This window comes from Apodemus sylvaticus, chromosome 5 (genome assembly GCF_947179515.1).
Source record: "Apodemus sylvaticus chromosome 5, mApoSyl1.1, whole genome shotgun sequence".
Taxonomy (NCBI): domain Eukaryota; kingdom Metazoa; phylum Chordata; class Mammalia; order Rodentia; family Muridae; genus Apodemus; species Apodemus sylvaticus.
In genome coordinates, this window is record NC_067476.1 from 118,120,963 (window position 1) to 118,137,610 (window position 16,648).

Here is a 16,648-nt window from a genome sequence, read left to right on the forward strand (position 1 = left end):
CTCTGCATATCCCTTGACCTTGGCACATCAAGCCTCTGCAGGGCTGGATGATTCTTCTCTCACTAAGGTTGAACAAAACGGGAATGGATTCCATAAACAGACAAGCCTTAGAGGTAGCCTGCAGTTGTTGGGGTACCCACATGAAGACTGAGCTGCACATCTGCTACATATGTATGGGGAGGTGTAGGTCCATATAGTATATGCTTTTTGTTTGGTGGTTTAGTCTCTGAGAGCCCCTCTTCTTTATTGCTTCCAAGTACGTTGCCACAACACATGCCTATGTCAACTTCCATCTCCCAGACCAATCATCACACAGGCTAAGCTCAGTCTGCTGAATTCTTGATCTGATAGCTATGTGTGTCTATCACTGGGAAATACAAGTTTCCCCACTTTCTGTGCCTGAATTTTTCAAGAATATTAGTCAGGTAAATCCTAAATTTTATAGTGTGGAAATGTCACCCACTCGAAAACCCTTATTAAAAGGTTAGAAATTCAGAAGTCAAAAGAGAGAGAATCATAATGAAAATGGAGGAAAGGGCCCCTTGGCTCCATCTCCTCCCTCACCATAGATAAGCCACAGCCGCTGCCAGTCTGAGACTGTGAAGAAAAGTACCTCTTGCCTTTTGTTTTTCAAGTCTCCTTTCTGCATGTGTTGAACATGAGCTTCTTGGAGCCAGACAGGATTCCACATAGAGACCCCTGAGCAAAAGAGAAGGGAAAATATAATGCCGGTCAAAGAAATGCTTGAGATGTCTGAATGGGAGCGGCCTTGTATCCCAATAGCCCCAGAAATGCAAGACAGAAAGCCAGCTCAGCAGTGCCATTCTCTCTCCTCATCCACCTACCCCAGGGCACAAAGACATGATGTCTCCTCCTTGCTCCTTTGTATCACTGGTTTCAGAAGCCTGGTAGCTGAATAAGTCTTGAATGTGTTATCTTGGAGCCAGAGCTTGAAGTAGACAGGCTGATACAGAAAAGAAAAGAGTGAAAAAAGAATGGAAATAGAAGATGATTCAAATGATGATGATGATGATGATGATGATGATGATGATAGAAAGGGAGAGAGAGAACAGGAAGAAATGAAGAAGAGAAAGGAAAGATAAGTCGCTGTTTGTTTTTTGCAGGGAAGAAGAGCTTGAAGACAATCTGACTGTGTCTTAGGTTCCCCTCCATATGTAAAGTCCTGGAGAAAAACAATTGATTGTCACCCTTGGAGAAAGACTGGTGTCTCTGTCTTGGCTTCAGTCACACTGTCCTGAGGAGCCTGGCTAAGTGTTCCCAATGAGTAATCTATACATCACTAAAGATGAAAAGAAGTTTTTGAGACAAACTTATTTGTAATTTTTCTCATTGGCAGTAGAATAATAGCCAGCGATTCAAACAAAGATTTACTTACTGTTTGTCCTGCCCAGCTCTGGAGGCTAAGGTTAGAGAAATAAGCAAACATAAGAAGAGGAAACTGGGCACCTCACTTTCAGAAGATTCTGCTATACCACTCCTGGGCATATACCCAGAGGATTTCTCACCATGTAATAAGGATACATGCTCTACTATGTTCATAGCAGCCCTATTTATAATTGCCAGATGCTGGAAAGAACCCAGGTATCCCTCAACAGAAGAGTGGATGCAAAAAATGTGGTATATCTACACAATGGAGTACTATTTAGCCATTAGAAACAATGAATTCATGAAATTCTTAGGCAAATGGATGGAGCTAGAGAACATCATACTAAGTGAGGTAACCCAGACTCAAAAGGTGACTCATGGTATGCACTCACTAATAAGTGGATATTAACCTAGAAAACTGGAATACCCAAAACATAATCCACACATCAAATGAGGTACAAGAAGAAAGGAGGAGTGGCCCCTTGTTCTGGAAAGACTCAGTGAAGCAGTATAGGGCAAAACCAGAACGGGGAAGTGGGAAGGGGTGGGTGGGAGGACAGGGGGAGAGAAGGGGGCTTATGGGACTTTTGGGGAGTGGGGGGCTAGAAAAGGGGAAATCATTTGAAATGTAAATAAAAAATATATCGAATAAAAAAAAAGAAGAAGAGGAAGGAGACTGAGAGTAAGACAAACCGAGACAGGTCAAATGTAGAGGAGCAGGGAGTGCTGGAGAGTGGGACTCTTTAAACACACTGTTTAGAATCCATGAGAGGGTGCCAGAGAGGAAAACCTGAAAGAGATAAGGCAAGTAGAATCCCAAGAAGCCCAGAATGATGACAGACACTGAAGACAAGTAATGTGTAGGGGCAGAGAAATGACAGACTGTCTGGTGATGCCAGTCCAGTGACAAGTAGGTAGGCACTCTAAAAAATCACCTCTATTGTTGTGAGTGACTAGGGGATGGATAGGGTGTGCCACACTCTAACCGTATTACTCTGCTTCTAGACATACAAAAACAGAAGGGAGGATACTTGAGTACTTGGGCTAAAGTCTAAATAAGACAAGACTCAGAATCTATTTTCAAGGCCAAAGATTCATTGATGGTTTTGCTGTATAATAAAAGATAAAAGAGGCTGCTAAGGGTAACTACAAGGAATTATTTTGTAGCAAGGAGAAAATCAGAAAACAGCCTCAGAACAATGAATTATGAGTACTGGGACCTCTTGCCCTGCCTAAGATATTATGAAAGAGGTAAGGAAGGAATGTGAGTGACATTCATTAAGAGAAAGGTAGGGATCATTAAGAAATGCTCAGACCTGTTGAGACACATCTTGCACTGTTTGAGCTTGGGTACCACTGGTCATCAAGCATAGAGTGAGATAGGGAGTGAGGTAAGAAGGAGGGCAAAGGAAGATAGAGGTGGACCTTGGAGCAGCATGCATGAGGGCCTTTGTTCAATGAGGAAGGAACATGTGTATGTTCATGTGTGGATGCATGTGTGTACACATACACACATACACACATATATACAGAGAGAGAGAGAGAAAAAATGAGCAATGACAAATTGTTATCCCCTCATTCCTTCCTCCTGCTTGTGCAGGATAATTTGTAACCAGTTACTTCCAGTGACACAAATTTCAGTGTTTATCTTTTAAGAAACCGAGTAAACTTTTTAGATAGAACTGTGGTGTGGTACGCAGCATAGGAGTCAGGAAGTCAAGGTAACAGTAGCATGGAAAAGCAACAGTTTCTATCTGTATATTATTGGTTCTTGTGTTTGGCACTGTATATTAGGAAAAATAAAGGTAAATGGTCTTTACCATTAATGGATCCAATGCCCCTGGCTATTTCCTCAAACCAAAGTGTTTGCCCATTCCTAGCCATCCATGTGCTTTCTGGAGAACCTATAGCCAGAAATCATATTTCCCCTAGGACCCCCCCCCAACAACTTCTATGTACCTGTGACTTCCCCTGTGCGCATATACACATTGGAGCTAAGCGAATAGGGTTGGGTGTACTGCTGGTACAGGTGACAGTGGGTTTCAGTTAGCCCAGGGAGTGGCAGGGTAGCACTTACCAGTGGAGCCTCCAGCTCAGAGGTAGCATATAGCAGCTCTGAAATGCAGTGCAGAAAACTTTAAAGTCATCTAGAAGAGAGCACAACAATATGAAAATAAATGAAATGCCAAATCCAAAAGTGTGGCATAGCTCTAGTGGCAGAGAAAGGATGAACAGGACCAAGGCCCCTACTAAGGGCCAAGCCTCTCCTCACTTCAAGGAAAAGAATCGAGTCTACCCGCAGCTTTAAAGTCGGGAGGTATAATTAAGGTATTTTAAGCAGATTGCTTTCCAAATGAGAAAATTACATTTTACCCGAATTCCTTCATTATGTTATATGTTAATGAGGAACTACCTGTGAGTACTTAAAACCCAATTTTCCAGGAATGCAGTTTTAATTTTGTCAAACATTTCCTTTTAGCAAATAAGCAATCCCATTTACCTCCCAAGCAATGCTGATTGTTCCCTGTTTCCTTCTTGAGGTCCTTCCCACTGTGGAAATAGCTGTGATCTTTCTTTTCTTTTCTTTTCTTTTCTTTTCTTTTCTTTTCTTTTTTCTCTTTCTTTCCTTCATTTATTCTTTCTGCTTTAATATCTCCAAGCAGAATTTCTTTTAGAATAAGCAGGGTTAGAAAATTACTATAATAATAGAACATGCTTGCATACACTTATTGTCTGTAGTGTGTAGTACTAAGTCAGCCATGGGCAAAAATTAATGCCAAGACCATGAGAATTAGAATAATACTAAATATTTTCATAAAAGTGATTTTAGATTATTGGGGGCTGCTGTCCCAAGCATATAGCCAGTTGCCTTGGAGCTGTAGGTATGAATCTCTGGGGATTCCATACACAAGGAATGAGTCAGAAAAGTAGCCAAAGAGAGATTTATGGCACCCCTACCCACCCAGCTGATGCAAAAAGTACCCTCAAAGCTCTCAATGACAGCACAGACCTCTCCTCATCTAACTTTTTTCCCTCGTCTAATTTTTAAAAGCACGTGTACCTGTCTTTTTCATCCATCTCTTCTTCAGTAGGGGGCAGGATGTCTTAGTCCACTTTTGACTCTGTAACAACAGAACTGAGACTTGGAATTTGTACAAGATAGAGGTTTATTTGCCTTCATGTGTTCAGTAGTTTGAAGTTCAACCCTGAGGAGTCACATCTGGCTAGAATCCTCAGCTCTGACATAAGAGACAATCAGGTTTCTGTGGAAAAGACATGGGAGGTGTCACATTTTTTTTTTAAATATTTCACTATGTGTCACTAACTCAGTCCTATGAAAATGAAGACTCCCTCACCAGGATTTACCATAATCCCAAGAACACCATTAATCTTACTAATGAACAAGTCACATCTTGATGGCCCCATCACCCAACACCACAATGACAATTAAAATTTAGCATGAGTTTCAGAGGGGACAAACCCTATTGAAACTGCAGAAGGGGGGCTAATTTTTTTCATACTGTTCTCTTCAAGATAATCTTAGTCTGACTTCACTACATTAAGCTTTTCCTGAATGTCAGACAAATAACTGCTATAAAAAAATCTAGTATTGTAGTAGACCTAGAACCTGCCAAAAAACAGATGAAACTGGACCTCTGCTTGTGCAGTGTGCAAATGCTGTTCTAGAACTGCAGAGTGCCATTTAACACAGTGCTGTTTCTCTTGACTGCCGGAAGGTGGTTGGGTATCACTTCTTTATGATGTAGCACAAAGCATAAAGCAAGGTGTAGAGCAGGCCAGAGCTGCCAGGACACATGCTGTAAGCCCCAGCATTTCTAAACCCATACCTTGTTTACTGGAATACTCCTTCAGACATATTAAACATAACATCTAAAAATCCCATTCCACTATCCAGCAATTAAAAACAATGAATTCATGAAGTTCTTAGGCAAATGGTTGGAACTGAAAAATATCATACGAAGTGAGGTAACTCATTCACAAAAGAACATACATGGAATGCAGCCACTGATAAGTGGATATTAGCCCAGAAGCTCTGAATACCCAAGACACAACTCACATATCAAATCATTCCCAAGAAGAAGGAAGGAGAGGGCCCTGGTCCTAGAAAGGCTGGATGCAGCATTGTAGGGGATTGCCAGAACAGAGAAGTGGGAGGGGGTTGATTGGGGAAGCAAGAGAGCTTATGGAACTTATGGGGAGCAGGGGAACTGGGAAAGGGAACATTTGGAATGTAAACAAAGAATACAGAAAATAATAAAAATAAATAAATAATAAATAAAAAAGCCCATTTCAACAGAGTTTACATTACAATAGGAAACATAGAAAGTCAACATTACCAACCCTATAGCCAAAAGTGATGTTCAAAACCTAAAACTATAGGGGAGACATAGGGATTCATTTCCAAAGACAAAACTTCTCAGGCATAGAAATTTTTGTTTGTTGTTGTTTTAATACATGCATTTGTGTGGTCAGCCTAACTCAATGACCAAAAATTTATCACCTGGTTTGTAGACACAATCAGACATTAATGATGAGATTTCATGTAAGTAAAACAATGACACAAATGTTGTCCATGTGCTCTTAAACAAAACTCACAGTGTTGTCTACGTCGCTCCTTCTGCACACTGATTCACTTAGCTCAGGATTTGACCTCTTATGAATTACAAGTTTCTGACATGACTTGATTGTCTGAAAGGTAGATCCATTAGACCAGTACACAGAATGCTCTATGAAAGGTAAAGAAACCAGCCTGGTTCTCTGTGGTGACAGGTTCCATCATCTAGGACAGTCATAGAAAAGACTCACAGTTGGAGCCATGGGAAAGAACTCACCAGTCAGAAAGGAATCCTGTCATCTAGAAAAACAATTTGATAGAAAATTCATTGTAAAACCAGTAAACAGTGTCTGTGAGCTTTCATCTCTTGGCTTCTTGATGAACTTGGATTATTCATGCATTTCTTCTACAATTTGTCCAGATTTTCTGTCAATTGCATTAAATAATCAATGTCCTTGATCAATTCTCTTATTTCCCAAGTTATCTTGAGTGGCATGTTAGTCAACGGTAGCCTAAAGACATTTGAAAATAATGGTGCATCTCTCCTTGATATTACCTCAGCTGACGAATATAATGTTTGTGTTTCAACACTGCTAATACACTGTTAATACACTTCTTGTTTGAAGTTTCTTATAGCTGACATAGTGGTAATGGTAGTCTTGCCATTCTGTTTGTTAATCACTTCTCTTTGGGGATGAAATGAAAATAGGAACATTCTGATGCTAAGATCTGAGACCTCGTCTGTTACCAAATACCAGACCATGAGTGCCAGAAATGTTTCTAACATTTGGAGTGTTCTATCTTGGAGCCCACATGCAGTGACATCTCTTAGTCTTTTCTTGTTTGGACACAGGCTGTGCAACACAAAGAACTTCTCTTATCATGAAAAGATTCTTCACTCATCAAGACATATGCCCTGCATCGTGGATTCTCCTTCATGCAGTATGATGTAGTGAGGCATGCTCAGGCAGGGAAGGCCATTCTGAAGGAGCCATAACATGTTTCTCCTCATTCAGATCTCAGACTAATATCACATATGAGATGTAGTTGTAAATCATTGTTACAAATACAGAAGTTAGCAACTGTCATAGGTAGAATATGAAGTACTTAAAATGTGTGACAAGTGTTAAAATATCCAGCTTTAAATTATGACAAATCCCAAGACCCTTTTGGAACTCATTATGTAAAAGGAGAGAAAAATTGATAAGGTACAGAAGATACTTAGGCCAGAAGAGCTGCCCTGATATTAAGTGCTCATGTGTGCCTTTTAGGTTTTTCTAAGCTCATAGAACATGTAACATCAGGAAACAAGCTCTAATATAGAAGATGGATTCTGGGTGATAATAATGAGTTAATGTAGGTTGATTGAATCTAATGCATCTACCATTCGGGGGGGGGGCATTTTATAAAGAAACAAGCTATTCACCTGGGAGTGCGGGGAAGGCATGGAAACCCTTTGTACCTGCCACTCAGTTTTACACTGAAATTAAAATGGTATTAAAATGTTTATTGAAAATGTAATTACAAAGGCTGAGGAGATAGCTGTGTGAATGAAATGCTACCTCTTTGGCTCTTCTGCATACACACAGAGCCAGTTGTGATAGGTAGCATCTAGAATTACAGTACAGGAGAAGGGGGCAGAGACAGGCAGGGGTCTGGGGCAACTAGCATAGTCAAAAAGCAACCTCCAGAATCAATGAGAGACACTGTCTCAACACATGAGGGGAGAATGATAGAGGGAATACTCAAAGCCAGTCTCTAGCCCTCTACCCCACATATGCAAACATGTGTACATGCAGATCAGTATTGCTCACACACATGTCCATGTACCACTCACAAAATATTTTTCATACATAATTACAATAAATAAAGGTGTCAAACCATGATCCTTCCTAGTCCTTTACAGTGGTATGCACTGACTTGTAATTTAATTTGTATACAGTTATATTATGTACTATATACATATGTATGTAAACAAGGAGATACTCAGAGACCTCCTAGAATATTTTCACCTCCTCAAAGACTATGTTGAATGAATATGTGTGATGGTCTGTATATGCTCGGCCCAGGGAGTGGCTCGATTAGAGAGTGTGGCTCCGTTGGAATAGATGTGGCCTTGTTGGAGTAGGACTGTGGGTATGGGCTTTAAGAGCCTCATCCTAGTGCATGGAAGCCAGTATTCTGCTAGCAGCCTTCAGGCAAAGATGTAGAACTCCCAACTCCTCCTGTACCATGACTGCCTAGATGCTGCCATGTTCCTGTCTTGATGATAATAGTCTGAACCTGTAAGCCAGCCCCAATTAAATATTGTCCTTATAAGAGGTGCCTAGGTCATGATGTCTGTTCAAGAAGTAAAACCCCAAGACAATATATATTTCTGAAAGTGGGTACACTTAGCCTTTTCTTGTGATTCCAGCAGGTTGGTATTAAGTGGAAGCCATTCCCTGGGAAACTGACAGGCCACGATGCCAAGACAACCATTTATAACCTGAAGCCAGTTCTTGCTTCTGCAAACAGCATTGGCACTGAAACTGGTATATGCGTGTGAGTCCAGCCCTGAAACAAGCAACACTCCACCCCTTTTTAAAAAACAGTGAAAAGACCAATGAAGATGAAAGTGGGTTGAGGTTATAAGCATGGGGATGGAGAGAGTTAAGAATGCTTGCTTTTTTTTTTGCAGAGGACAAAATAAATAAATCAGAATGTCAGTGTGAAATTTGAAAAAAAAAAAAAGGAAAAAAACAAAATAGATCCCAAATACATAAACCAGTGCTCAACTACATTGGTAAGTCATGATGTCAGTTATAACCGTGATGACTCCTAGGTAGTTGGCTGTGTCAAGATGGAGTTGAATAATCTCCTTCCCTGCCACTAGCTGTCAGAAACTCATTGAAGTGGATGGTGAACAGAAGAGTTGTACATTCTAAGAGAAGTGCATGGCCACAGAAGTAACTGCTGATGCTCTTGGAGAAGACAATTCTTTAGGCTCTATACAACCACAACAGAGAATCATTTGGCTATGTCCTAAGACAAAATGAAGTATGAAACACACATTTAAAAAAAATTAAACATGAATATTCTTCCATAAAAGTAGAGATGCTCAAGTTCCACATTTCTGTAGTGGAAGAATGTGAGATTTACAAACTGGGCCTATGTACAATAACCTAGTTTTAAAGAAATAATGTTGATTACAAACAGCCTCTAGCTGAGAAACAGATGCACATAAAGGGGGACCTAGTAAGTGGTAGAAATGTTGTCTAGGAAAGGCCTCATACTGTTTGCATTTTGGAGGTCAGTTCCATTAAAAAATAGTCACCTCTGCCATTACAACATGAAAACAGACACAGACATACAGAAATGAGAAGTATGTCTATGTTCTAATAAAACTTAATTTACCAATCAGACAGCAAGATTGGGTAACCCCCAGATCTTAGTCTACTGACCCCCATCTATACCATTCTCTTCAGAATACCATATAAAAATATAAAAATAGATGTGATATTGCTATTTACCTTTCCAAGTAGAGCTCACTCCTGGAAGAGAAAGAAGGGAAAACACAGGAAGAATCAGTTTAAATTAAACTGTATTGTGAGAATTTGGAATGTTTTAAGTATATATTTAAAAAATAATTAAGAAACTATGACAAACTATTAATGTTTTTCAAATTCATATTAATGGATAGAAGTGTTAGTTACACCAGTCTATGTGTTTTGTATATATAGCAAAACAAAAAAAAAAAAAAAGAAATACTGAAGAATAAAAGGTAATATAAATGCATTAGAACTTTCCAAATACCATGAATCAGAGTAGTAGAAAACAGAAACATTGACAAAAATGACATTTCCTTTCAAAGACACTGTGTGTTGATTCACACTAGCCAGAAGCTGAATTAGCCCTGGAGAATTCCATTTTGTTCTCAGAACCGGGAGCATTTAACTGATCTACCGCATGGCTGGGATTTGGATGAAAGACAAGGTTGAGTCATGTTAGGGTTGGACTTTTCTCTTTATTTTATGTACATGAACTAAAGGAAATTTTGAGTTGAGCTGGTGCCCATCTCCATCAAGGCTGCAAAACATCAGCTCTGTGTTTTGCGGTGGGCCCCATATTCGCTCGGGTATATTATTTCTTGTTTCTCTCCAACTTCATACTTGTAAGGTAGCGGCAAAAAGTGTTTGCAACAGGCAAGCCCAAGTGTCCCTAGCTCCTTGTGCTCACCTATGCTAGCTATGAACAACTCCACATCTACTTTCTCTTCCGGAAAAGAGGCTGTTGATAATAGACTGCCTTTCAGAAGATCTTGAGGGGATTGAGGGTTGATTATTTGCAAATGCTTACAAGTAGCCGGGCCATAGGAAGTTATAAATTACCGGTGGCTATAGAATGGATTTCAGTGGGTTTATTTATCTGTTTAATTGTGTGACTTAGCTTGAATTTGCTAGAATAACACAGTAGAGAGCACAGCATCTAAGAATTCAGGGCCGAAGTCCAAGAAACCAGTGATCTGATCCTAAGCAGTATTGGTCCTAAAACATAAGTTATAAATGCTTTGAATCCATGAGTCCTTTCTGTAAAATAAGGATAACAGCTGCTCATCTCCTAATAAAATATTGTGAGTCGGTTACTGGATACAAAGATCTTTTTTCAGAATACAGTAAACATTCAAACAGCTGTTATCAGTGTAACTGGTATTTATCACTAATAAGTGTTTATAGTACTAAGCAAACACATCTGCTACATACATGTTTGGAAATCATATGCCACAGATTTTACAACATAGCTTTAGAAATAAAAGGGCACTGCCTTCATGACAGGGTAGGAAAAGTATCTTTGGACCTCTATAAACTGGCACCTGAGAGGAGAAGGAATAGAAACAGAGACACTGAAACTTGACCACATTCAACTGCAGGTGGTCTTTAGAGTACTGTCCTCAGGTTAAGATCTTTGTCCTAAGAGTGAGATTAAACAAGAGGCAAGAAATGTCCTTTAAGAAGTTTCAAGATTTAAATAACTGGAGCCAAGCCAAGTGGAGTGACTCTGAATTCTTGGTTTCCCTGGAAAGGAAAAGAGCAGTTCCTCTAGAACAAAGGAACCGCCCTTCTCAGGCCACAGTAACCAAGACTCGGCATTAGCTTTATGAAGACAAGGCCCCAGGAAGATCACTTGGTTCTGTGGCAAAGCATATGCCATAGCCTCATGAGGGGTTCAGGTTTAAAGCCCAAGTAATTTGATCTCAAATAGTGACTCTGATTTTCTTATACTTCACTGTAGTCTGTCCTCTTCTCTTTGGCCAGGCTGTGTCTAACACAGCTGCAAGGTCTTCGGGAGCCACACAACAGCCCCAAATCATCTATTTATTTGATTGAAAGGGAAATAAACAAAAGACTACTGAAGCTTCCCAAGCCAGATCCTGGTATGCCCTGCTTTTTCAGAGTGCTGCTTTTGGCCTAACTGTATATTTAAATGTTGACACATATAATCACATAAAGGTTTACTGGGTAAGTATAGATTCGGATGCAACATGGAGCCTGAAATCAATATTTCCAACAGGGTTTCAGGTGGTGCCTCATGTTTATTCTAGAACAAGGCCATTCATATCCTGCTGCAGCAAAGTCATTACCTAGAAGCACCTGAGAAAAATCTGTGCCCACTCCTAAGATAAACCAAAGGTGCAAATGCTCTACACCAAATCCCTGATGCAGATTCACATGAAAATTAAAAAAAAAAATGTTGTTCCATTCATTGACCATTTTCCCCAATGCTTGGTTGTGCATTCCTTCCTCTTATGTAATGGCTACTTCTCTCCTTCAAGAATCCTGAAACATTTGTTTGTATACTGGGAGAGGCTCTAGTAGGGCTCTGATTGTTGTTTCTGATTCTGCTTTCACTGTCCAACAAGTGATATTTGTTGGCCCTTCTCCCCGAAGAACATACTTAGATAGCAAGAAGACCAGGATGCCTAAGGTTTTTTCAACCCACACACATGCTCCTCCTCACTGACCAGCAAACTCAACTCCAAGGTATCCTCTACATGGGGTGGTATTAAACCATTGTTAACCTCCCCAGGATTTGACTTGATTCTAACCCATCTCCCTCCTCTCTGGCTAGCCCTTCTTACTACAATTTTTGTCATGGAACACTGTAGTCAGTCCGGTCTTTATAATACATCATCTAAGAAACCATTTCTGGGCAACCCAAAGTAAGGCATGCTATTTTTCTTCTGTGAAAGGTCCACAGAAAGACCAGTGGATGTCAAAGGACCTGGACTGACTGATTGGCAGCCGCAGCCACAAGTAAATTCACTGAGTATAGTACTGAGTAATAGAACTTGTGTGCATCCAGGAAACTTGTGAGACACAAATCTATGCCTTATTTTAGCTTAATGTGTCAAAAGACTACTAAGTATCTCATTAATAATATATTATTTATGTGTATAATACAGGTTGAGCATCCCTTACCTAAAATTCACAGGTCCAGAGATGCTTCTAACTCTGGAATTTCTTTCCATTCTAATGAGAAATCTTGAAGATAAAATTCAGGTCTAAACATGAAATTAATTCATGTTTTATAATTACATTCTATATATAGCATAGAGATAATTTTTGTACAAATTTCATTTTTACATCCACATTTACACTCACTCATCATGTGAGTTTGGGTAAATTTTCTTATTGTGGAGCCACAGTGATACTCAAACAGGTAAAATGCTGAACTGAATTAAATATCTTAGTGAAAATAATTTTATGTACTTTTTTGTATTGTAAAATTTGGTTACTAGAAAATTCAAAGTCCCACGTGGCTCATACTCTATTCTTATTGGACTAGATATAGTGAAAGACTTGGATTTTCAGCCTAAAATGTCAAACTAAAATTCAATCTCTAAAAATATTTTAATTCCTTTATTATTTGGCTTGAAATTAGCTCTCAACCCGTGGTTCTTCACCTTTCTAGTGTTGTGGCCTTTTAATTCCATTTCTTATGTTGGGACGATGATCCCATCTTTAAAATTAGTTTGTTGGTACTTTATAACTGTAATTTTTCTACTATTATGAATCGATGTAAATATCTGATATACAGAATAGCTGATAGGCATTCTCCAAAGGGGTCATGACCCACAGGTTGAAAAGCCACTGTTCTAAAAGTAAAAATAAAAAAAAAACTATGAGACTACATAATGACTTCAATTATAAATATTTCCACTGCAACATAAAGTTACCATAGAGCTAGAAGAATCTGAAGTTTGACTTTATTCTAGAAAATACTTTAAAAAGAAGAAACAAAATCTTAAAACCAGTGGCAATGATTATTGCTTATTTTCAAACTATCTATTTTATTAGAATTGCTTTTCACACTGTTAAAAACAGTATTTTGATGGTCTTCTGTGTGCACTTCAATTTGATAGTGTATGATTCTTTTCTTCCTTCTACAATTGCCGTGTGTTCTTATTTTAAATCCTAGGCCTATAATCTATAAAGGTCAGAGCTGCAGTCCCTCACCCACACTGGTGCTGCATCCTGAGGTCTTCGTCTTTGCAATCCCAACCTCATATTCAGCATTTCATACTTGTCAGATGATCCTCCTGGTGCTTAGCTTTGCCCTGGCTCTCACTGCCCATTCTGGAAATGAGCTTCTGGTGGTATTACTATCTTCTCTCCCCATTCCTATTAAATTATTTCCTTGTTAATTCCTAACATATTTGCTGACTGCTGCTTCTTCCAGTTAGTTTTCTGTCTTAATCAGTCTGTCTTCTCTTCCCAATTACTCTTGCGCCACTGTTTTTCCAACCCTGTGCAAAGCATCCTATTATTACATGATAGCACATTATTAAGGTTTTAAACAAGGAAGCAAGCCATCACAATTTTTAAAGATACTGTGTAAAGATTAGTAAAAATCAGTAGGAGAAATAGCAACAAGGATAAGGTACAAAGTTGCTGAACTAAATACATTATTTTATAATAAATACAAAGATCACAAGATTCTATATTGTCCACAAGAACTATATGAACTCCTTCCCTGCTTGTATCTTGCATAGTTCCAGATGGTATTCTTCACAATGTGGGGGCAACGGGTGGTAAAAGCGTCATTGGTTTTGCCCAGATGTCAAATCTATAAACCACAATAACCAAATTGCCTCAAGATTTCGAAGCCAGCCTAGTCTACAAGAGTGAGTTCCAGGACAGCCAGGGCTATACAGAGAATCCCTGTCTCGAAAAACAAAAAAAACAAAAAAACAAAAAAACAAAAACAAAAACAAAAAAACAAAAACAAAAAAAAAATCCAAGAAAAAAAAAGTTCTTAAAAAAAAATTGCCTCAAGATATGCTCATGGTGCTAACCATGGCACAACTTGAGTAGGGGCAAATGTGTTCTCCCTGATTGGACAAGAAGCCCATTTCATATGCAAGAATCTATGCCTAGTACTATAAATCTGATCTAAAGGACATGAGTGAGGCTATCTTAGGCCTGAGATGGATACTTACTACTGTTGCATAACTAAATTGACAGCACATCAAACCACCTTCTAAGTATCTCTTTATACTCACAGACAAAGACTACTATCAGCCTCATGTAGGGAAACCTAGTTTTGCATTGATCAGATGTAAATGCAAAAGTCAAATAGTCGTGGCCATGCAAACAACTGAGTCTCAAGGATGGTTGAAAACTCCACCAAATGAAAAGGATGTTTATGCCAGTTCTTGAAGACTCAGAACATTGACTGTGACATTGAACAAAGAATGTAATAGCCAAATGATAGGGAGAAGGTCTACAAAAAGCCATCTTTTAAACATGGCCAGGACATGACAATCATCAACTTGTGGCACCTGTGCCTACCAGCATGTGACCTCATCTTTGCGATCATCAACAATTTTTTCCACATAGAGAAGGGGCTCACAGGATCCTACTATTTACTGATAAACGATTGGCAACTGCCAGACTCTGATAGACAAGAAGGCAAATTGCCAAGTTTTGCACTTGCTTTTGAGTCTGTGAGACTCTTTATAGATACTACCCAAGCCATGATCACACACACAGCCTAGTTAAACTCTGTGGAATACAAAACCCAAAAGTTATGAATATAGGGAAGATATGTGTAGGAAAGAACAGGACCAGAAGGAATGGGAGTTTAAAAAAAAAAGGAAGGGTCAGCAGAATATGTGGCATAAATCATTGAAAGTGTTTTTAACTAATTAATTAATTAATTTTAAAGCAAAAAAATCACAAAAACAGAATTGAGCACATATTGTGTGAAACTGAGAAAATGCCATCAGTAACCCCTCCCACAATAATTAAATGTAACTGGAGTAACTTCTCTAGTTAACAGATGCACACTGACTAGCTAGAATGTTTTTTAGAAAGAAGATCCAACAATATACAACTGTAAGAGACTCACTTCAGTACATACATAAACTCACAGTTTAATTGAGGAATGAAAGAAAACTAGTACAGACTAATGCTAACCAGACTAATGGCCACTTATGGTCACTACATATTAGATAAAATAGACATTAAGTTAAACAATCTTTTAAAGACAATGCCATACATTATGACCAAAGATCATTTTACTAAGAGGATATGACCGTCGTCAATATATATATATATCCCAAACAGGTGAGCCTCCAAATATGGAAAGCTAATCTCCATAGACTTATAAGGAAAGATAGACTACAGTGGGAACTGAGGAACATGGTGGAAATTCAAGATGAGATGATGCATAACAGAGGAACCCAAAGCCAGACCCAATGATGCCAGATGAAATTATCCTATCATTATTACTTAGCAAAACAAGTGAGCATTGTGTGCTCAGAATCACCATGAATGGAGATGCAAACTTCTATATGTAACATGTCATGCCCAATTTTCTTGGGCATGTTCACAAGTGGGATCACTGGTGGTTGTGTGAGGTACAGAGAATGCCAAGGGATTCCCAGGCTGTGAAGAAGAGGGAGCTCCCTGTTGATAGACATTGAGCTGCAACTAAAATTTAGTTAACATCAAGAAATCTGTATGCCAGTGGTGAAGCAAAAAGAATTTTCTTTCAATTCTGTTGCAAATATATTTACCAAATTTTAAACTATATTGTTAGTCTGCATTTATTTATAATTCAACAAAAAAATTAGTAAAGGTGTACAATTTTACAGAAGCAGAGCATTTTTATCAATGGGGAATTTGAAAGATAAAAAATGTATCTTTATATACACAATTCTTTTTTAAAAGAGGAACCACTTATATTTTAATTATAATATTTTTATCAAAAAAAAGAAAGGTTGGTAGAAATCTGTTCACATCCAACATGAATTAATTTGTCTGTCTTCTTGGAAGATGAGTTAAAAGCATATTTTCTACCTGAATAGTCTTTAAACTAATGAAACTATGATTTATATTTTTCAGGAATGGACAAATGAGGTTTTCAGCTTGGCAACAAACCTGCTGGCTCAGAACATGTCCAGGGATGCGTTTCTGGAGAAAGCGTAAGTCACTCTGATTGTGTTGCTAAGGGTGTTGCTCCTTCTGAGTCAGTTTCCTTTCTCCTTTGTGAGGTTTTGTTTATGCTGCCTTGGCTTCTCATATTCATAAACATATATTTCCCTTTGGGATAGGTAGTTGGAGGGCAGATTTCTCTACTGTTCATACTTGGAAGACTTCCAGGAAAGATGGCTCCTTTCCCAAGTGCACATCAGGCTGAGGC

General features: G+C 38.8%; 1 protein-coding gene across 2 annotated transcripts in view; it reads left to right on the forward strand.

Annotated features, from left to right (window-relative positions):
* Plcb1 (phospholipase C beta 1) overlaps window positions 1–16,648 on the forward strand; it is a 699,616-nt gene that overhangs the window by 452,009 nt on the left and 230,959 nt on the right. For both annotated transcript variants that reach the window (XM_052183717.1, XM_052183718.1), the window contains exon 5: window positions 16,351–16,430. In XM_052183717.1, coding sequence (XP_052039677.1) covers window positions 16,351–16,430 — 80 coding nt within the window. The remainder of the gene's footprint in view (window positions 1–16,350; window positions 16,431–16,648) is intronic.